Source organism: Sprattus sprattus (genome assembly GCF_963457725.1).
Source record: "Sprattus sprattus genome assembly, chromosome: 1".
NCBI classification, from domain to species: domain Eukaryota; kingdom Metazoa; phylum Chordata; class Actinopteri; order Clupeiformes; family Clupeidae; genus Sprattus; species Sprattus sprattus.
The window spans coordinates 55,493,505-55,517,238 of record NC_137920.1 but is presented as its reverse complement, the minus strand read 5'-3'; the positions used below and the strand labels follow the sequence as shown (position 1 = coordinate 55,517,238).

General features: G+C 41.6%; 2 protein-coding genes across 2 annotated transcripts; one reads left to right on the top strand and one right to left on the bottom strand.

The window, feature by feature from the left end:
- The first annotated feature begins 606 nt into the window (after positions 1 to 606).
- Positions 607 to 8,096, top strand: dnajc18 (DnaJ (Hsp40) homolog, subfamily C, member 18). The gene is made up of 8 exons (XM_080855182.1): positions 607 to 1,200; positions 1,941 to 2,130; positions 3,250 to 3,395; positions 3,672 to 3,878; positions 4,113 to 4,228; positions 4,470 to 4,579; positions 5,112 to 5,284; positions 6,643 to 8,096. The coding sequence occupies exons 1-8, from the start codon at positions 1,074 to 1,076 to the stop codon at positions 6,765 to 6,767; spliced, it is 1,194 nt and encodes a 397-aa protein (XP_080711308.1). The 5' UTR covers positions 607 to 1,073; the 3' UTR covers positions 6,768 to 8,096.
- A 182-nt stretch (positions 8,097 to 8,278) lies between these two features.
- Positions 8,279 to 20,887, bottom strand: brd8a (bromodomain containing 8a). Its single transcript, XM_080845077.1, has 20 exons — positions 20,811 to 20,887; positions 20,078 to 20,174; positions 19,909 to 19,978; positions 19,749 to 19,798; positions 19,466 to 19,588; positions 18,807 to 18,887; positions 18,250 to 18,314; positions 17,846 to 17,982; positions 17,397 to 17,561; positions 16,542 to 16,641; positions 15,996 to 16,142; positions 14,274 to 14,434; positions 13,391 to 13,775; positions 12,304 to 12,347; positions 11,849 to 12,111; positions 11,087 to 11,179; positions 10,921 to 10,989; positions 10,328 to 10,613; positions 9,189 to 9,233; positions 8,279 to 8,678 (listed from the first exon to the last, which is right to left on the bottom strand). The coding sequence occupies exons 1-20, from the start codon at positions 20,827 to 20,829 to the stop codon at positions 8,619 to 8,621; spliced, it is 2,460 nt and encodes an 819-aa protein (XP_080701203.1). The 5' UTR covers positions 20,830 to 20,887; the 3' UTR covers positions 8,279 to 8,618.
- Between the last annotated feature and the right edge of the window lie 2,847 nt (positions 20,888 to 23,734).

The window sequence follows — 23,734 nt, the reverse complement described above, 5'->3', positions numbered from 1 at the left end:
CAGTTGATAACTTGATACATGTAAAGAAGTGTTGTGACAAAAATGTAAATAAGTGACCAGTGATTGACTTGTGATTCTTAAAGAACTATGCAGTAATTTCAACTTGATATGACCCATTTTACCTAATGGCCCAGTTTACCTGACTTACAACCTTGGCCTTCGGCATTATTCAATGAGGCTAAGCATTGATGAGCAGCAGATGAAAAGAAAAGCGAGATCTAATGCACCTCCATTCAATGTGTGTTACTCATTTCTGTGTATTATGTAGCCTATTCATATCCACTATACTAAACGTCTTCTTTTTAATTTATTCGGAACAATAATGGTTGTTTTTAACATAATCAAGGGGTAAAACACAATTTTTCCTAAATAGTGACTTTAGGAAAATCAGTTACATTTTTCTCTTGATCACAAAGTTCACTAAACACGTTTCCGTTATACCTGTTCTATTCAAAAACTGTTTGAATTAATAACAAAACCTATTTGAAACTAGTTCATCAATTTAATAAGGTAAGTTATACCCTTCAAGTCTTCATAAAACGTTAAGACACCATTATATGTAAACCCAGCGTCGTTTGGGCATAATTTCCGGTTCCGGTTGTCAGGTTGGTCGGACATGGAGCAAGATATGAGACCGAATCAGTGTGTTGGTGTTAGGTTTCATGTAGTCTTGTGTTATATTTGTTTTGTTTAATTATTTTTCTCATGTTGAGGGGCAACGAAGTGCAACGGAAATTTTAAATGACAGGAAATGACAATGCGAAATTTTGTGTTAAACAACAAAGCTAATAATCGATAATTGACTAGCCAGCTAGCTTAACATTTGTTAACGAGCCTGGTAGGCAGCTGGCTAGCGAGTTAGCCAAGGTTGTTATGAGGTAGGGCACATTTTGGGACCGGAAAACATCGGTTTGCTGCCTAACTAACCAACCTGTCATCGGCAGTTTCATGTCCATCAAGACGGTGCCAGTCTCCGTCTGTCAGATTCATTATTTTAGAGGCTAGCTTTAACGTAAGCTCACATTGGGCCTTTGGTGTTGCCACCTCTAACTTGAGGAATTTTCACAACATCAATGGAGAAAGAAGAAGCTGAACGATTAGTAGAGAAAGCCAAGCTATGCTTGCGATCTGGACGGAGAGATAGGGCACTTCAACTGTTATATGAAGCCCAGAAGACATACCCCACGACCAGAGCCAGAGGTAATGCTTCTAGCCAACGTTACCTAGCAAGCTACATGGTTGGATAATTAACCTTAATGCTAGCCGTGTTGGGTGTCATGAATGCTTAAATAGAAAGTGCAACGTCTGGATGTTTTCTGTTATGCAATATGCAGGTGGATCAGTTAACATTTGGTCATTCACCTCTGCAGCTGAAAAGTGTCCAATTAGTTCTTCATTTTATTGGTCGGTTAGCTAGATAACATGGCTAGCACAGAAGTGGTAACATTGGTGAAATGGACACCCTGCATTTAGTCTGGTGTTCCATTTTTAGCCTCAAGTTATGGGCATGTGTCATCTTAGCATCATAGCTACCATTTGGTTCCACTTAGATGTCCCCAATTTGTCTTCTGTGTAGCGTATTGATTATTGATATAATTAAATGTGTCATAGCTTGAAGTGTGTCAAACATACTTTGTAAGCAGGTTGCAACCTCTGTTAGGTTTCCCTCTAAAAAAATAAAGAATGGGGTAGCCTTAATGTAACTCGAGTGAGGGAAGTGAGTGAGGGATGCTCCTCATTTATATTCACTGTGATCTAAATTATGAACATAGTTGAGAATAATGAGGTAACACTGTCTAACTGTTTGTCACTGTGTACTTACAGTTAATATTAGTTATCTAACCATTCCAAGTTATTGTTTCCTCGTTTTGTTTATGGAGGGGTTTGTCTTATTTACTGCATTTCTGTTCCCCCCTAATCTTTGTATGATGCCACTGCAGTCCTAATTGATGCCATTGTGGGCGAGAGTGACGCGAACGGCCCTGAAGCAGAGCGCACCTACACCCCACCGCCTGGATGGAGGGCATCTGAAGTCAACCCACCACAGGAGGACTTCACTCAGGGCAGGAGGGAGGGGACCAGTGATGACAACAAGACTTTCACAGAAGAGCAGCGTCAAGGAGTGCTCAGGTACTTAACCCCTGCTGTTTGGAGTAACTAGTGGATTGGATAACAATTCATTTGTCAAAATTTTTGTTGTTGTCTTTTTTACTACAAATAGCTCTTGATGCTGATATGCAGGTATGATGACAAAATTTTCAAACACCCATAAACTCAAAATGGATCACATGACTAGACAGAGCCAGACATTCCCTTTACAATGACACCTGGATTGTGAAAATCAGTTGAGGATTGAGAGAGTTATGGTATTTGTAATATCACCGATTATATCAAAATATTATACATTACTTACAATGGAAGTCCGAAAACGCTTATTATTCACATGTTTTTGCTTGTAACTTCCTCATTTTATCAGATATTTGCATGAAATTTGAACAGAAGGTAGACTTTTGTTAGTTCTTTCAAGTGAAACCATGAACATTTAGTTGGAATGGGCATCAGACCCATGGTACCTCACTGAAAACAGCTATAATTAATAAGCGGCCATTCATATTCACGAACGACGCCTGCTGCAGTGCATCTGACAGGACGTTCGCTAATCTACTCATCACAATTGACTAACAATGACTAACAATTTTCCGCGATTTAGTTTAATACTTTCTCGACCATGGATTTCGATGAAATTTCGTATGTACCAAGATAAGAAGTATATATTCAAGTCCACCCATCTTTCATCAGTGTCCAAGGCTTTAGATGAAGTCCGCTGACCGGTTGAAAGCCACTCAAATTTTCAGAGAGTTGCGGTGAACTGAAAACACCTCAGGGCTGAAAGCTCGAAATGTCTAACGATTACAGTGGTTGTACTCGATGTAAATACTGACGTATTCAGGACAAACATACTCTCACCAGGCGGCGAGGAGTGAATTTTGTATGACACATATTGACAGTATTAACGCAGAGTGGATCATGTTATTGAGACAACAACCGCTCGCGGCGAACATTCTATGTCAACATACCTATGATATGCTCTGAAAACATGGCCGTCTATCTACCTCTCCCCGTGTCCTTAATCATTTTCATAACATAACATTAAGAATTGATAACTTTTTATCGTTATAGTGCTTTGGCAGTACGATTCAATTCAAACTAAGTTCAGAGGTGACCTTATGTTTCTCCGTTTTCTTGCAGAATAAAGAGATGTAAAAACTTCTATGAGATCTTGGGCGTGTCAAAAGAGGCCTCAGATGAAGACCTGAAGAAAGCGTATCGGAAGCTGGCTCTGCGTTACCACCCAGACAAGAATTGTGCCCCTGGAGCCACAGACGCTTTCAAAGGTTTGCAATCATCTTCAGAGATGGAACTGTATTGATTACCGTGTGTGTGTCACATAACTTATGCAGGAAAAATAAAATATGTGGGTTACATAGCACTGCACGCATTGTGAAAGGGTGAGGAGTGATTTTCAATGCATGAAACAATACGTTTTTTTCATTATTTATTTTTTTTCTCTGAAAAGTTACCTAATGACTGATTTGTGTGTACGTGTGTAATAAAGGCTGTAGAGTGCCATCGAATGACACTTATCAATTGATGTTGTTTCCTTGCTCTAGCCATTGGGAATGCATATGCTGTGCTGAGCAACCCTGAGAAGAAACAGCAGTATGACCAGTATGGAGAACAAGGTCCGGTTGATGCCACCAGCCAGCCCACCGCTCACGCCCGTCATGGCCACTACCGCTCTTTCCACAGGGACTTCGAGGCGGACATATCCCCTGAGGAGCTCTTCAACATGTTCTTCGGAGGGAGGTTTCCAACAGGTTAGCAGGTTTGTTCCGACAAACTAGTGTGGGTGTGCTTGTTTTGAGGCGGATTAATTCATTTCGGTTTGACTTTTGTTGGGTTGCTTCTATAAGCCTTGGAGCAACTTGACTGGTTAAGGTCGACACACCAAATGCTTGTTTGTTTTCTTTTTTCTTCATAAAGTCATTGACACTCAAAACCTGAATAATCAACCGAATGGTTGGATGTTGCATGTTGCCTTTCCCCTGCAGGCAATATCCATGTGTACACCAACAGAGGAGCCTCTTACGCCCAGTTCTACCAGCAGCCACGACGACGCAGAGCATATGAGAGGCGTGAGGAGGGGGCGGAGGAAAACCAAAGTCAGGTCGGCTATATTTAATCGCACAGCTCTAATGCTTACATCACATCTGGGAGTACAGCACCAACTGAGTGAAGGCTTTTTTCCATATGTTACATCACTCAAGTTAAACCCCATGTTTTGTTCTTTGTCAGGAGCCACTCATTGTGTGAGTGAGTGAAGTGACTGTAAAGAAGGATAAAAAAGGAAAGAAGATTGGGTTTTGTTTCTTTACTGGTTCAATTTAAGATTTCTTTTTGTGTTCCAGAACACTTTTACAGCTTTTCTACAGCTTCTTCCAGTACTGGTGCTGATCCTGATTTCCGTGGTTACCCAGATGTTCGCCACCAACCCTCCATACAGTCTCTTCTATAAGCCGTGAGTTTGGTTGGGTAAACCCTGAAAAATAATCTTTAAGGCTAAATTATACTTCCTGAACAAACAAATGTGTTCTACTTATTCCCTAAAAACGTATGATGATTTTTCATTACATTTTTGAGTTCTGCTGAGGTTTTTCCTCTGCCAGATCTGGTAGTCAGATTCTTGACTGGTGAAAAGTCTAGTTGACCAATCAAGTCACATTGAAATTGCTGCCTGCTGTTAGGAAGTAGCAGCTCTGCCCTTCCGCCAGATGGCAACACCACATGTCTCATGGTGGGTAGAAGTAGATTTCAGTGGATTGTTTGAGTTTGTTTGGAAGAGAACAGGTTCTGCTTTGTCAAAGGTACAACTAAGCCTTTGGACCGTTAGAAGACTGTTAGCTGCACTGTCGACATAGTAATTTACTCTGTTAAAACTATCTGGACATTATACCACTTTCTGTGTATGAATTTTGAGTTTAGAGTCGGCCCAGAGTGTTTCCTTGTTAGTCTTCTGGAATGGTGTGGTAGTATTGATTTCTCCTCCAAAGGGCCCTGGGCTTGGTGGTGTCACGGGAGACCCAAAACCAGGGTGTACCCTACTACGTGGATAAGGGCTTTCAGAAGGAGTATCGTGGGCATGCGCTGGATGAACTGGAGAAGACTATAGAGAGTGACTACATAGACCACCTTCAAAGCAGCTGCTGGAAAGAAAAACAACAAAGTAAGACTTGTGGCTGTCTTCTTCGATAGGGCTTTCCACAGCAGTGTTTGCCATGTTCATAATGTATATAGTGTTCATAATGTTGGATGTTCAAGTAACATCTCACCCTAAAATCTTAAAGGTTACCTCCTAGCAATGCATAAACTGACAGACTGGTGATTAGTTTGACTCTGTGTTTAGAGGCAGCCATTTTTGAGAGACTCAGGTGGCAAAATTTCAAGGAGAAAAAGTAGATCTTCAAGGACATGCATAAAGAAAACTCATTCAGAAAAGAGCACATTGTCACATTGCTCATTGCATCATTTCAAAGCAGCAATAAGGAGTTTAGGTCTAAAGCTATTGAGCTAAAATTGATCAAGCTTGCTGGCATGCTAACGGGTGTCTTTGCCATACTGTGAAAGCCTTTTTTTTTTATTATTATTTGTGGGTTAGTCAGTCAAGGACCATAGAGCAGTTCAATATACCATCACAATGAATTTGAAATGGCCTATAAAAACATACTGCATACTACTTTGATCTGATGTAGAACATGATTTCATTACATGGGTCAGAAATCCTTTAACTAGACAGCTACCATGGGGCCTGCTATACCCCCTTGCTTTTAGTTTTAGTTTGTTTATGTTTTAATTACAGTGTTTGTTGATTTATTTTGACATTTCAGATCCTGGAAAAATGAGTGTAGAGCATAAACAGTGTAGACTATGTAGAGCAAACCATGATATGTATAGTTCTGTAATAGTAACACTTTGAATCAAGTGTTTAATGATAAGATTAACAGTTTTACTATAAACAGTATACTGTATATAGCTCATGTGCCGATGAGTAGCAAGCAATGCAAAAAGGAAATCACACAGTGGAAATGTGATCAAATGGGAATGGTGTTTCAGTAGAGCTCACATTGGTAATGATGTTAGCGTAAACAAGACTTTGCTTAATGACATTAAAGGATTGAAGTTCCCCTTTATTAAGTACTCATAGGCATCAGAAGAAGTGTCTCCTGCATTCACACCAATATGCCCTTAGTGTCTCATTAAACTCTTTGGAAGGGCATTACTGGGTATAAGCCCAGAAAATCTGCCATATCAATTAACCTGACATTTCATCTGGCTTGTGCTTACACATAAGTCCTATCTGGGAAACTTCTAGAACATTCATGGGTATGATTTACACCCATCTTGATAGATGTATAGAAATAAAGCCACAGAATGACTGGAGGAACTGCCCTTGGGCTCTGGTTTTCACCACTAAACGACTGAATCAGATTATTAAACATGAATACAAGTGTGGTAGTTTTTTCAGTTTGAAAATGAAACCATTCTGAACCTTCAAACTGTATCCCCCCCCCCCCCCCCCGATAGAATCGGACTTGGCCAACCTTGGGCAGCTGTACCGAGACGATCGACTGAAGCAGAAGGCGGAGACCATGAAGCTGGAGCATTGTGATAAGCTGCACCGCTTCGTGGGTCGCCACAGAGGAGAATGAGGCTGCATCTGCCCCCTCAGCACCACCCGAGAAATAATCCGTCCCGTTTATTTATTAATTTTTTCCTGTCGTTTCTTCTTCTTCTTCTTCTTCTTTTTTTCCCTCTTGAATTATTTCATCCGGTGGGTCCTTTTTTGTAGAGCGCATGCACCGCGGCAGCAGTAGTATATGGGAGAGCAGAAACATGCCTTCTGCTCTTCCACGGGAGAACAGCGCAGTGCACAGACACACGGCCTCTTACCCAGCGAGTAGTCCAACCTGCCTGGCTAACACTGCAGAGGACTTGGCCTCTGGACGGGGCTGTGATTTAGTGCGTGTCATAATATTGGCCGTAAATTTCCTTACATTAAGGAATTCAGGCTTACTGACCCTGGGATGTCTGCTTTCTGCTCATCACAGTTCTGTCTTTGGTTAGGTTATGTGCCAGAGTGCTTTTAGTATTATTGTTAATAGCAGAGGTTTTAAACGTATTTATTTAATTATAATTTAATGAACTTTTTTCCTGTGCTGTGAATTCAGTTATTCAGTATGGTCAAACTCGTGTATGACCGTCTAGCATAGCAAATACAGATTACTTTAATATAGCTCAGAGGTATAAAGCCAGAACCGCTGAAATAAAGTGAGTAGCAAAGATCTCGTTGAGATAGTAACTAATGGTCTACTTAATGCGAAAGACAAATTTGAACATATTCTATGGTACATAGTACATTGACCCAAGAGCCTAACTCTTTACTCCCATGAGACAAAAGCTTTTGTTTATGGTTATTGTGCGATGAGTACTTTGCCAAAAAATCTGATACCTCGTCACATATTATTATTGTTGTTGTTGTTCGTAAACTTTTTCTCTGTTCGTTCTCCGATACCACCACACCACTTTAACTCTTCTGTTAGTGATGCATGCAGCCATTGGGATCCCCCATGTCCTGTTTGCTTGATGACATCCAGGGCTCAGTTGCAGTGAGCTCCACACATTTAATGAGAAAAACACACCTGTCACCCACCTCCCCATTACTGAAATGACTGTTAGCGGTCACTTGTTCTGACCCTGTTTGTGTCTGGACCTCCTGTTCTTGCCTGTCTGTAAAACAGTCACATTTTTGTTGTTATTAATCTGAACTCAAGACACTGATATAGCACAAACAGGCATGAAGTCCACTTCATAGTTGGACCTGGCACTAACTGAGAAAGGTTCCAGCTTACAATAAATACCCCCCCCCCCCCCCTCCCTCCCCTTCCTGCTCAGCTACCACACCAGCATTTGATTTGGTCTGTGCTGGGCAAGATTTTGTTTAATAAGGTTTAATAAAACGTTACTCAATCTCTAACGATTCCCTCTGTCGAAGGCGTTATTTTTTTGTACATGGATAAAATATAGATCAGATATACAAGATACTCATTGGTGTCCAGAGAAACAAACTCACTTGAACCTGAGGGAATGGTGAGTTGAGACCTCACCATACAGCTGAAGTCTGTTTATTGGGCGAAATCGTTTCAATACCTAAAAAGGCACTACATGTTCAGTAGTTCATAATACTGCACAAAACAACACGTCATCATACATCCACAATTTATGACAGACATGCACACAATGTTGGAAAACAATTACAAAATAAAATTAAAAAAACCTCACTGCCCAAAAACAAATAAGAAATGTCAGATCCAGAGAATTAACTAAGTGCCATTATAAAAGACAGGAGAGGGGGGATTGCAGAATTAAAACCCTTCCACACGTGGAGATAAGGGGACATGGAGGCTTCATTTGAAACCATGGCGTCTTCAGCCCAGACTCTCTCTGAGGCCAGCTCTGTTGAGAGCCCTGACCAGCCTGTTAGCCCAACAACATTGTACTGCTTATTTTTTCATCTTCTGGTCAGCCTCGATGGCACAACGTCGCCCCCTAGTGCCTCCATCCTGTAAAACACAGGATTTTAAATACAGCATCAACCTTTGTGGCCATTTCGAACTGAAACATAAAAGATGTTTAATTCATCAGAGATTCATCAGAGACAGAAACTCAGCCTATATACGTGTTGCAAGGAAAGGGAAAGGGAAGAGTATCAGTGATGAGTGGAGATCACCAAAAGACTGATCTAGTATAGCATGACCAAACCACACTGTGCACCAAGTATAAATATTATATTGTTACACTTATCTTTTAAATGCATATTGATCCCATTGACAGACAAAAAAAACAACTAAATTAATCATTTTACTTTAAATCTTTGACTTTGCTTGGTGTTTTCAGATTTGAAGCAGAGACAAATCATTTGTATTCCTTTATGAGTCGGTGTATTCATTTGGAGGAAAAGCAAATCATGGACCCCAGAATAGTGGTGAACTGTGCGGTCATTGATGATCTCCTTCCATAAACCTCTAAAGTGAACTGACAAGTGCGCTGAAAGCTCTAGAAGATATACTTACAAAGAGAGAGAGAAGGAAGGCAGGAGAAGCCATAGGAACAGTGTCCTGTGAGAGGACAGACAAGAGTCAGAGAGAGGCGGCTCAGGGAATCGGAATATGGAGAAAGAGATGAACAAAAAGGAAATGCTGAGCTAAATTTACTAGCTCCCAATAAAACTCCCGTCTGGTTCTTAAATCACAATATGTCGTTAGGTCCGGATTTAATGATTACTGCTTGTGTGTTTGGAAGGTGTTGCTGGGAAGATCGGATTTTCTTTTTTTGTGTCAAATGTACAATGATGATGAGATTACACTATTAGACCTAAAAGGTCTTACACAATGAATTATTGTGTTTACGCAATAGCAACAGCCAATTCTATATGCACTGGAAGTTTTTCATCAGATCACCTTGTGTTCATATGCCTTTCACCACTAACAGCCACACGATTCAAGAAGCACTGGCCTCGGTGACAGCAGTCGCAAGAGACATTGGTAATGGTGGAAAAACACGACATACACACAAAGCAAACAACCAAATTATTGCTGAAAACAGAGAAGAAAAGACGCATGAAGAAGAAAAGAGCAAGGAGGAAGTATCATTGGAGGAAGTATGTGCAGATAGGACCGTGGACAGCATAGTTAATCCACCACAGTTATCGGCAACAACAAATTCTCAGCTAAGCAACGAGACAAGAAATTTGTGCCAATGTGGCGTTATAAAAATTGTAAGGTTTTTCCTGGGTAATTCGTGTGAGCTGTCCTGGACAAAACCAGGCATCCCAAAAAGCACACATTCTGTATTCTGTACCTAAAACGGAAGTTCCATGTTCATTTGAAGCTGTACTGGGCAGAAGCATGACACATCAGTCGACCGGAACAAAGTCCAGCGCAACCCGCCTAGCAGAGAGACCAAGTCCCTGCGCCCAAACACAGTGAGGACATGCGGTGCTACCCATGCATAGCTGCACAGGCGCACACTTTGCCTTTGACATAATCTGTTCATCTACGTCATCACAAACGCTGGTCCTGTCTTGTTAGCCATACTAAAACAAGTACACACAGGAGTTGGCTTTTCTGTCCCTACACGTGAATCTGCCCCCAACCCCCACCCCCACCCCCACATGTGCACAGGAGCGCTTGATGTTGGCTCATTGCCCCACCTTGTCGTTGGGGTCCTGCTTGTGGTTGGCCTCGCGGCCCCCCCGCAGGTTCTTGGCGCTGATGCCAGACTCGGAGGTCTGCATGATGAGCTGCGTGGCCAGGAACTGCTGCACCTGCTCCAGCACGTCGCGTTGCATCTCCAGGCCCATGTGGAAGACGTCGTGGTCCGAGCTGTTGTACATCACCGCGTTCTGGAACATCAGCATGATGTCCCGCTGGAACTCGGCCGTGGTGCGGATCACGCCCATCTCGATGCTCTTCTTGATGGTGAACAAGTCCATGGGTCTGGGGGGGAGAGGGAGGGACAGAAATTGAGCCCAAACTGGGACCAACTTTTGGTCCAACAAGTACGTCTTTCTGAGTAAAGAAATTGCAATAATTTTTCAATGTATCATCATGGATACAAATAAGCCAGGTCTGCTATACCATGGTTGGGAAATAAGGACAAATTGTGTAAGAGATGAGACACAGGTGTAGATATAGGCTGTATGTGTAACTGCTGACATTAGACAGTGGTGAAAATGGTGAGTAGAGAACTGTTCACTCAATGCACATTCAATTGAGAATTTCGAATGACATTGTCCATGTGTACCTGTACACAATACTATGGTACCCGGGGGCGATGTCATCTGTGACTGGTTGAAGAAAGACATTGGCGTATCTGAAAAAAAGAATGCATGGGTCAATTAAGAATCCTCACTAACAGGGAAAGAAGAGGGCATTTATTTAGCCAAACTGAATACAGAGGGGCAATATACCTGTGGTTTGCTGCTGCCCGCCACACCAACATGATGGCCTTCTTCCATATCTTCTGTGCCTGGATGGCCTCCTGGTCTTCACTGCATATGGAACTAAATGAAACATTTACAACAGTGATGACATGATATGTAAGGTAAAAGTCAGTCTTGCGTTTTTCTTATGTGGAAGACCGTGATTGTGTGTGTATGTGTGTGTCATATAAATGTGTATGTGTGTGTGTGTGTGAGAGAGAGAGAGTGATTGTGTGTGTGTGTGTGTGTGTCATATCTATGCGTGTGTGTGAATGTGAGCATCATATCTATGTGTGTGTGTGTGTTTGTATGTCTGTCATATCTATGTGTGTGTTTGTGTGTGTGTTAGTGTGTATGTGTGGGTAATATCTATGTTTGTGGGTGTTTGTATGTGTTTGACATATCTTTGTGTATGTGTGTGTGTGTGCGAACGCGGTTGTGTGTGTCTTGAGTTTGTTTGTGTTACACATCCTGTGTATGTGTGTGTGTCATAATTTTGTGTGTGTGTGTGTGTGTGTTTGTATGTGTTTGTCATATCTGTGTGTGTGTGCGAGGGCGGTTGTGTGAGTCTGAGATTGTGTGTGTGTTTCACATCTCTGTGTGTGTGGCATATCTACTGTATGTTTGTGTGTGTGTGTGTGTGTGTGTGTGTGTGTGTGTGTGTGTTTGTATGTGTTTGTCATATGTGTGTGTGTGTGTGTCTGAGAGAGCGGTTGTGTGTGTCTGTGAGTCTATGTGTGTGCCACTCACAACTGTGATGATGCAGGGCTGCTGGGGATGGAGTCAGCCATGGCGTGGAGCTGAAGGGAGGAGGAGGCCGTGTGCATGCTGCAGCCGTCCTCGCTCTCACTGGCCGCGGGCTCCAGCTCCCCCTCCCCCTCTTCCCCCTCCTCCCCCAGACCACACTCCTCCGCCAGCTCGCCCTCCAGACCCTCCTGCAGCTCTACCACACCGCCTTCTGCGCCATCACTCACCATGTCCTCCTCTTCCTCCTCCTCCTCCTCCTTCACCTCCTAGGTCAGAGAAGAGAGTGGGCGATTATGCCAAGTTAAATGTTTTGCCGTTAACACTCCTTGCCATGGTTTGATAGGGTGAACAACTGAGAAAGTCAAAGGCTGTGACCGTTTGTCTCTATCTCCCAGGACCTGCTACTCTTTCATGGTTTTTGTATGTCAAAGGTTTTAGTGTTAGAGCGGGCTTTATACCTTGGATACCTTTAATAATGCAGCGTCTTCTTCTGTCATAGAATCTGAATATCAGAGGGAGAGAGAGAGAGAGAGAGAGAGAGAGAGAGAGAGAGAGAGAGAGAGAGAGAGAGAGATATTCCACAAAAAAAGATGTCATCCAATGTGCATGTGTGTTTGTATGTCTATATACAGTATATATATATTAGGGCCGGGACTTTAACGCGTTAATTAAGATTGATTTATTACACAAAAATGAACGCGTTAAAAAAATTGACGCATTTTAATCGTATCTATTTTTGCACCGCGGAACGTTTCTCACTGGAGGAGTTTCAGACGGACCGATTATACTGGCGCACCAACTAACGCGCATAAACTCGGTTCAAACCAGTTGAACAACAAACCACAGTGGCACAGTGAACATGAACAAAGAAGCTGAAGAGACCGCGTTGGTCGGCCCAGTGGATGGGACATTTTGTTACAAAAAACGAAGGGATGGAGGCGTCGATAAGAACATGGTTCAGTGCAAGCTATGCAACAAGGAATTCGGATATCACCGCAGCACATCGAGTATCACCTCAATGCAAAACATATAGCAGTTAGCGTGGACGTTAAGCCTGACTCCGGGTACAACCCACACTCCACCAGAGATGTTTTCTAACAGTCAGGGTTTCCAATGTTCTGAATGTACTTGAAAGTATTGTGTTTAATTAAAAAACACAAAGTATTATAGTTTACAGAAGGTCTACCTATCTATAGGCTACCTGAATTTCTGAAATGTACTACATTTCTAAATATGGTATTGCTACACTTAATGGCAAAAATTGCACTGGTCTGTTGGACTTGAACAAATATAAACAATATTTTTGTTGCTTATGTATGCAGTCATTATTCAATGGTATACTAAAACTCCATGTGAAAATTACTTCTCAATGTTCTCAGGTCAAATATTTATATGCGGTTAAAATGCGATTAATTTCGATTAATTAATTAAACAAAGCCTCTAATTAATTAGATAATTTTTTTTAATCGAGTCCCGGCCCTGATATATATAAAGTGTATATGCATGTATATATAATATGTATATATGTTTTTGTGTGTGCCATACCTGTGTTTGGTGGAGGCGTCTCACATTTGATGGTCACAGCAGGGCAGCGGGGGCTTTTCTCCTGCTTGTCCTCCCTGGAAGCTTGAGCAGCACAGTCTGACTCACAGTGGAGGGCAGAGGGGAGTGTGTGCGCATGTGTACCCGAACCAGAAGCCGTGGGAAAAGTCGTACCACCACGGTGGTCTTGGGAATTACTGGCTGCTGCTTTCGCATAGGTCACCTCTCTTTTGCCTAAGTTCCCCTCGGTGAGGGAGGAGTCCGAGTCGGAGTGCTTGAAGGAGGAGGCCGCGTCCCAGGGGCCTGAGAGGCTATGACCCGTGTCCTCACACAGAGACAGGGCTGCCTCGACTGCTGCTGCGTCCAAAGCCTCAGCATTTTCACGTGCCTGACAGAGAGAGAGATGGAGAGAGAGAGAGAGAGAGTAAAAGGCAATGCAGATTTAACTCTGTAACGGTTTTATCCTTGAAATACGTATATATAAATCCCAATTTCATCTAGTATGATATGATATGAACGATAAAATCAGGACCCTAAAGGCCAATTCATAGTACAGGTGACAAATACCTGACAAACAAAACAAATTGTGCTCGACAGATGTCGCGGCACTGTAGGCTTTCATAATCCCGTGCAAGAGACCAAACATCGGAATAGAAAATCATGTGTGGTTTCAATGACAACTTGAATGACGACATAGCAAATCTTTGTTTACATTTTCTAACGTTACATCAACTTTCTAACGTTCTCATCCCGAAACAACAAAGTAAACACAGCCACACACGGTGACCACGGCAACACACCAGAACGTAGAACGTTGCTATCTAATCAAAGTGCACAACAATGTCTGTGCCCTTTAAAAATGTTTGATGTATGTTAAGCAACTTACTTTGTTCTCCATTATGGCAATGATGTCCCCCACGGTGTCCAAGTCCAGCTCATCCCCCATGTAGGACACATTTACCAGGTCCTCCTCTCCCAGTGACGGTTTCACCTCAGCTGAATGTGAAAGGAGTCCCTTACTCCCACAGCCTGTCGCCCCATCACTACCTGCACGTACGCGCACACGCACACACACACAAACAAGCAAGCAAGCAAACAAACAAACAACAATCCAGAATGAAAAAAAAAACCTGGCCACACAAATAGAACACAACAAAACACAAACATCAAGCACTCCCTACCATTTTTTTGCTGTTAAAATCCTCATGCTTTTGGTTGGGGGCTTCCCACAGCAGCCTAACCTCTCTCTGTCACATGCAAGTACATACCCAACAACCTAGCCTAAGTATTATAACAACATGGAACACTAAAGCTAGCATACCGCTACATAACAAACTTACAACTTACAACAACATCAACAACAACAAAGATGAGTTCATGGCATCTGGGGTTGTGAAGTGGGCACCTTCATTCATCAGTGTTTCATTGAATTATGCCCAGGACACCTCCAGAAGGCTCAACAGTGGTGTCTGGCATTCCAGACCAACCCCCTCCATACTGGTTATGACACATGCCTCTACCACAGAGATACACCTCAAGATACATCTAAAGATTCCATTTGCATATATGTGTCTGAATAATCTCATTACACTTTGGCATGCCACAGGTTATCCAGGGTAAGGGGTGGTAAGGTAGGAGGTTGGGGGGGGGGGGTTACCCCCTCGGGAGTACGAACCTGGGTTAGGGTAAGGACAAGGGGGTTCGTAAGGGAAAGAGAAGGGGATGGTGGCGGGGCGGGCGAGCCCCCCAGGATTACAAACCTAGCTTAGGGTGAGGGAATAAAATTGGATACGAACCCTGGTCACCTTAGGCACCCAAACATCTCAGGGCAACAACAGGCCTCTTCACAGATTCCTTCCCATGTCCCCAAGTAGTCTGTGAGTGTCTCTCCTTTAAAGCCCCTTTGAGTGACCATCCTCAAAAACCAAAATCCAACAAAAGCGTTGTGGTTGATTTAGCTACAAAGTCTCTTAACACCTATCTCCACTGGTCACACATTCCCTCGCTTCTGCTACCAGTTATACAAATTTTAGCCTCCATCGCTCAAAGGGAATCATTAACTCCATAAAGTAAACAATGTGCTTGCACTCAGAATACAACACCGTGTCTGGTTTCATAGTAGTCACATAACAATACACTGTGGAACTCCAAGTTGCCTTCCGCATTAACTAGCAATGATTTAACCAGAAGCAACACATAGTTGCATTGTTTGTAATAGTAACACATTGCTAGTAGCGGTAAACTAAAAATACAATTCTATTGTATCGTGAGAATATACTACATCAAATGTCTCATTTGATTAGAAATGTCATTATTATAGTAAACCGCAAAGAAGTTAAACCCAAAACAGCACTTAACATCTCAAGACTAAATCCATGTTCTGGGTCTTCCCAGGTTTTACACAGACTTGCTTTGAGATGTACTCCCAAGCTCATGAATGTGCAGTGGTCGTCAACATGACCCCTTACCACCTCTGTGATTCTAAAATGATTCCAGATTTCTGTTATCCCCCCCAACATTTTGTCAGTTTCAAAGTACATTTGAGGAATCACATGTGTTGAGACCCAGAGAGAGAGAGAGCGAGAGAGCGAGCGAGCGAGAGAGAGACCTGTATGGAGAGAGTCAGGAGAGTCCTTAGCAGGGGGTGTAGAGGCAGTGAGGGGGGCCGAGGCATCTGCTGGGACTGCCAGGGAGCCCAGGGAAGATGGGAAATGGGCAGGTCCAGCTTCCAGCAGACGAGACAGTGTGGGAGCTCCTATATACCCGCATTACCAAACACACAGTCATGTCCACACACACACACACACACACACACACACACACACACACACAACACAAATACACACACACACAGAATCACACAGAGAGAAAGCAAGCAAGGCCTTAAGCGACATACACCTACAAAACACACACTCAAGATACTAAAGACACAGACACTAGAGAAACTAAAGAGAGATACACAGTAAAGCAAAGCTGGAATACACAAGAACTGGATACTGCTGAATGCATTTCTAACAACAAATCAAATCTAGATAAACGTAATCACCAGACTAGGCACAGGAGCAGAAGAAAGCCTGCAGATAATGAATGACAGAGATTTGCATTTGTGATCATTTGGGCATTCATGGTTATCTGGTTTGCTCTTGTTATGTACCTGAAGCAGCCTGGGAAGAGGACAATGCTGTGGCTGTAACCTGAAGGTCCAGAGCATGCATCCCTGTCATGTGACAGGGAGGAAGGTCACCCTCAGCCACCTAGAAGACACACACAATCAGACAACCTATGACGGTCGCTCTATGCCGTCTTTTACATTTTAACCCTAACGAAACACAAAAATCAGCCTTTAAGCATTCCAGTAGTGCTATTTGAAAGCCTAAGGGCCGGCGGGCAGATACACGGTAGTTCACTGCCCTCCTAACTTACCGCTCTTACACACTAGTATCTATGACAGTTGCTCCCTGTTGTATGGAGATCCAACTGCACAAATGTGGCACCTGCAAGCACTGTCTGTCCAATAAGAAGATGTAGACTAATGCATGTGCCTGCTACATGCATGGCATCATATTGTAGTATGGGTGATCCACCTGATCCATACTAATAGCATATCTGCCTTCCATAACCATTACTAAATACGCCACAATAACTGTAATTAAGATATTTCTCTTTCACCAATTGATGGTGTAAGTAGTATGTGTGATCCATTAGCTACACCACATTAACTAATGTATTGTCCAGTGTTTTATGTGGCTCTTATCTGCACTAAACCTCACCAGTCAGGGGGCTGAAAGACAGAACTAAACCTCACCACTCTGGGGCTGGTAGACAGAACTAAAGCTCACCAGTCTGGGGCTGGTAGACAGAACTAAACCTCACCAGTCAGGGGCTGGTAGACAGAACTAAACCTCACCAGTCTGGGGCTGGTAGACAGAACTAAAGCTCACCAGTCTGGGGCTGGTAGACAGAACTAAACCTCACCAGTCAGGGGCTGGTAGACAGAACTAAACCTCACCAGTCTGGGGCTGGTAGCCAGAAGGTTGCCCTTCTTCAGCAGCTCGGAGAGAAGAGGGGAAGGTGGTGGTGTGGCCTTCTGAACCACAAGTCCTCCTAAGCTGGGCTCAGACACGCTTGCCCCAGAGACCTCTGCCAAGGGGATGAAGGAAGCGGTCACCTGGCCCTGCAAAAAGAGAGGCCAAGGAGTGCGGTAAAAATGCATTCATTCTTAGAAATAACAACTAAAAACAGCAGTTTTTAGCTACAAAGTAAGGATCATTTCCTTCATACAAATACAGAAAAACAACAGAATATATTTCATGTACATTTTACATACAATATATTCTGCATTAATGCATTCATTCTTAGAAATAACGATAGTATTATTTTCCTTCATCCCTGTACATATGTACCCTGACTATTACCCACAGAGAGGTTTCTGCTAACAGTCCGATGGCAGAGACTCACAGTAGAGCTGGTGTCGTTGGGTGTGGGTATGGGAGTGTCGCTAACGGACTGGTCCAGGTTAAGAGAGGCCTCCCCTGGAGGAGAGCCCACAGCCACACTGGGCATTCGTCTGGGAGTGTTCTTCACTGCCTGTCTGGCTAGAGAGTGAGGGATTAGATAACAGGACAAACTATTCATGAGTGGACTGAACACTCACTTGAAGCTTTCCCTTTGGAATGTTATTTATATTTGTTGGATTGACCATGCATAACTATATTTGCTCTCAGAAATGTGTTTTGAATAGATTGCTTCTATTGTTTTGATGTGAATGTGTGTGTGTGTGTGTGTGTGTGTGTGTGTGTGTGTGTGTGTGTGTGGGTCTCATAATAGTTAAGGAAGCCTCTGGGCCAAAAGTCCCCGAGTACCCTCATAGGCAGCTTCAGTGGCCTTCCTCTTCACCTCGGCCTCCTCATTCTCCTGTTTCTTCTTCCTGTTGAAAGCCAAGGTCTTGCTTGAAGACAAATATTGCACAGCACCTCACTGAGGGAAGCACCATACCCTGGTGGGCTGATACTGATACATCTAGTTTTCTCAAGAAAGCAATAACAACCTTCCTCAGAGAAAAACAGAAATTGTAAAGAAGCAGGATGGCATAAACAAGATTTTTGGGACAAGTCAGTATCACAGAGCAGTTGACAACAATTAGACATCTAACTACATATTTGAGATTAAATATATATTTCTTAATTTACTGCCCCATGGTGGTATAGGTCAGTGTAAAGACTCCAAGTGAAATTACAATTGCGCTCTTAAGATTGTTGTAAACCTACCGCGGAAGCCTTGTCAGCAATAGATTTCATGGCAATCTACAGCCAAAGTTTCAATGAACCGTCTCCAGATATGCTGTCTCATGATGTAGACTGGCCACGGTGACAACATGACAGAAGAAGCAGGCAAAGATAGAATGGCAGTTAGTCCTTACTGTACAATCTCTCCCAAGAGCTCCTCCAGTTTCAAATCCAGATGTCCCGATTGAATCAACTCTGCTTCTCGCTTCAGCTTCCTGGGGGGTTAAACATATTAAGCTCAGAAGAACTTATACCTTGTAGACAGGGATATGAACGTAGTTTCATGTATTTTTTCCACTGTGTTATCTGCAGTATTATGAAGTTAACTAATCTAATCAAACATTTTCTTTCCCCTCTCAGTAAAAACCCTATGTTAGCTGCCATTTAGAGCTACATATATTGACATAACACCTTTATAAAATATGATATCAATAAGAACTGTATATTTATATCAAATAGGCAGAACAAATAAAGCAATTTTATTACTGTCAAAAACTAGGTTGTGTTGACTATTGACCACTGACAAAAATATCATACTATGTCTAGACTAGACTAGATTCAGAGAAAAAGTAACAATGTCTCTACTGAAAATAAGGCCTTATGTGCCTGAACTAAGAAAATGAGCACTGCGTAGTCACAGTTCTCCCTCAACACCTGAATGAATTCACTGTGACATGTTATGATTTGACCTCTCAGTAACTGTCTGCTACTCAATGTTTGTCCTGTGTATTCCTCTTGGCTGACTCAAACTTATAGCAATGTCTCTGATATCACTGCCTACAGATTAACTAACCTGTGTTTCTCCTGAGTATCTCTGATCAGCCTCTTCAGCTCTTCAATCCTTTCTGCTGTTAGTTTTCGCACAATCACATCCTCTATCGTCTCCACAACCTCTCCCCTTTCTCCACGCTTTCTCCTGTGAAAGAAGCAGCATGATATGAGCATTGAACAAACTACACCCATGGAATCTGTCTTCAACCATTAAGGTATGTAATGGGAACTCTTAAACTATGCTTTCTCAAACCATAAAGAGCTAATGGAGCTTGTCAAGAACCATTAATGGCACTATTTCTTACTTTGGAGCTTCAGTTGTCTCAAGGAGCTGGGAGTATTGAGAGGCACAATGCTGAGAGTTGGGTGGAAGAAAAAACAGGGAATTAGTGCTGTTTACCTCTACTTTTATAAATAATGTACATTTTGCTGTGTTTAAAGTTTATACTTCTGGAGTGCAGTTACCTTTTGGGAGAACCAATCAGGTGGTCGTCCAGGCTCTGCAAAAGGTCTGATGGCTCGACTGACAGACACCCTATTGGAATGAGAAAATATCAGAGGCATACCCCTGTGTAATTCAAAACATCAAATATAAGTTCACTGTTACATCGATACATAACACTGATTCATTTACCAATTCTGATCTCCACTCTTCATTACGGAGGAGGCTAAGCATAGCTTCTCCCTCACCGACCACGGCTCTGTTGGTCCCAGGGATAACAATTTGTGCTCTGCAAGAAACAGAACACTGTACAGTATTCACGGATCACATTTCCAATGCCTTTCGCCGCGTTAAACAATGTCGCCTTCTAGGCTACCATTTTTGCATATTTAGTTGCCTAAAACTTATCGTCTTGAAAATAAATGTTTGGAGAAACTGATATGTTCACCAAGAATGAAAGTCTTGGTCAGGACATCAATAGTCCTCAGACTCGCCGACCTGAAAGGTTTTCTCACATAAGCACACGTATGCATTAAACAGGTATGTCTTGTCAGATCAGAACAGCTGCAATTTTGTAGTTGTTGCCGAGTGTTTTTTGGTAGGCTAGTTCGCCCTCAAGATAGCCTACACACTAAGCTACTGTAAAATGTCCACTCTTATAAACGACTAGGTAGCAGCCACGCAGAATGCATGGATATCCTAGCATTACAGTCTAGATCTCATCGCATACCTGTCACATTGGTCTTCCAGGTAACCTAATCAGCCAATGGGCATCTTCCTCAAAAGGGATAGCCTCGTTGACTCGCTGTGTCTCAATTCAACTCATTCAAGTCATTTCTATATGCATTATTTACATGTCATCTCGAGTGCACAGCGTGTCAACGTGGGGATAATTACGATTAAAAGAGTAAGAATAAATACTCACTTCCAACACCGCTCGCCATTTTGTCATGATTGAATTCTTCTTAGGCAAGACTACTTATATATAGGCGACAATGCAGGAACGTTACCCGGAAATTTTCACTTGCTTCTCGGGAAATGTAGGCACTTCCAGCATATTAACATGCGTTATGTTAACAGCAACATCACTGATCATAAATAAATTACACAAGAATATATCTCTATCATCATACCGCCCGTATAAAATATTGGCTATAATAAGCGATTATAGATTATCGGAAGAGAACCACTGTCTTTATAGTTTGGTTTGTTTTTGTTTTAATGGCATCATCCGGAATTGCACCTCTGGAGGCACTAGTGATCTTTTCTTTCGCAGATAAGAGCACAGAACCATTCAGCATGTTCTGCAGACCAGAGCATAACTTAGATGCCCATTCATTCACTTTTTCATTTTTTAAGTCACTCAGTTTGTCTGTTTTGACATCTTAAATATTTCGCAAAAGGGAAATGGAGATCAACTACTATAAATAATAATCATCATAATCAGTCTAATAAAACCCGGTCTCGATTTCTGGATGGGAGACGGTACAAATTCTAAGTAAAAGCCCAAGAATACAACAGTATAAGGGGCACGAATGAAACGATCTTACTTTAATTTAATAGCGGTTTTGACAATTAATGCTCTCAAACATTGTAGGCCTAACATATTGCCCCTTTGGTGCCTATGTTGAATTTCTGTGCTTTAGTGTGGTTTATCGAACTACACCAATTTCGCAATGTCTCACTTTCATAAGGCACTTTTGTCACTGCACAATTAAGTAAAAATACACACACTCACTACATATTTTATTCTCAATAACATAGAATAATAATTACAAGTCCAATAGACTGATGCTGCGGGGTCAGTGTATGTCAAATTGCCTATAGCGATTAGTAGGCCACTTGCCACACGGATGACAATCCCCCACTTTTTAGCCTATTTCAGAATCGTGTTCTGCACTCTCTAATCAAGAAATCTGAAATTTGTAGTTTGCCCAGCCTAGAGACTTTTGCAGTATCAGTGTATGCTACGTCTACTACGTAGACATGGCCTATTATTATGAAGAAAAAAAATATTACGAAATGTATTAATAAAATTAGGCTATTTAAGCCTACATGTTACGTTTTTAACACTTTAGCAAAGCAGATGATAACTAAAATAACAGTGAAATATAAATACCTATTTCACTGTTTTAAATTAGAATCTACGTCACCATAAATACGACAGTCAGACATGCAAATTATGATAGGCTTTTTAATTACGTTTATTTCCAACCGTTTTAGACCAGACTTTTATTTTGACATGTTGTCAACAGTTTTAGGCCAGTCGGATGGCATAAAATACCAAGTTTTAACCACTAGAGGGCATACATCGTTATTTATGCAATTTTTTCATTACTGTTTGATCTCTGCTCTGGAGAGTGTATGGCAGTGGTCCCCAAATGGCGGCCCGTGGGCCAGATCCGGCCCGGGTACGGCACATTTTTGGCCCGCGACGTCGTAAAAAAAAAAAAAAAAAAAAAAAGATTTTAGATTTTTTTTTTTTTTTTTTTTTTTTTTTTTAAGATTAACGTTCTTTTTGGCCTCGCAAACTGTGTAGTAGGCTAACGTTACGGTTTGAGTGATGGTGAGCGCGATACGGCAAAATGTTTGATAAAAAGCTTCTGAATAGAAAGTTTACCTTTTAAAAGTTGTGCAAAAGAAGCGAGCTTCACTGTTGTCTGAAAATGTCAACGGGCAGCTTTTCAGCAGAGTCTGAAATGTGCACCGTATAATTTTATTTTGTACACCCCTGTTTGGCAATGTTGTTTTTCAATAAAATAAAACATTGCATAAAGCAAGCCAATCCACTTTTCCATGATAAGAGCATTAAAATAAAATTTGCGATTAATTAATTTGCGATTAATCGTGATTAAATATTTTAATCGTTTGACAGCACTAATAAAAACTGTTATTTTTTTTAACCGCTGTCATTTTTTTTTTGTGGGGGGGGTTGTTGGCCCTCAGCCTCACTTGCTTTACATAATTTGGCCCTTGGGGAAAAATAATTGGGGACCACTGGTGTATGGTTATGAGGATAACTTCAATCCATCTGCAAAAATAAGAAATCTCAAAATAACACTTGCTCAATACACAGGAAAAAAAGCACAATTTTATTAAATCGTTTAAAAGAGCATGTATAGGTGTGATTCAGTGGTTTGTTACAAAATGGATCATTGGAAGAATTCAACACTTGACCATTTCTCAAACACACAATATTTATCTATAAATAGATGTGCATACATAAACATATTTTAAACATACATTAAACATCAGGTACAAACCTGGTGCAGACTATAACAAAAAAATTAAAAATACACTGCTCAGTAAAAAGTATGATTTAATAAAATATGTCAAAATAGGGATGCAAGGGAAATCTTTGTGTTTTCAGATTGCATTGCATAGCAAGCTTAAAATGTGTTTGTAAGTGAAATAAGTGTTTATTTTCCCCTGTGCTAAGCATTGGAACAAACATAATACTGCCCTTGAGTTTGACTGTCTACAGCTAAAAGTCTTTTAAATACTTTTTTAATAGTTTTATTTTAAATATAGCCATTAATACATTCCAATATGATTGTGCTTGCAAGTCTTTCAGCTATCCACATTGTGCAATCAAAAAGTCTGACAAATAAAATCTGATAACAATGTAATCTGATAACAGTATCTGCACCTTAATTTCAAATATTTTCTGCACAGCCAAAAATTCTAATCTTTTCACTTGATGTTCATTGGAAAAACATTTCCTCTGAAATAGTGTCCTCTAGGGGGGAAAGGGAAGAAATCAGACATCATAAGTGATGGAGGTAACGTGGAACAAGTGGAATATGCAAACTCACAAATGTCACATAAAAACGGCTACAGAAATCTATA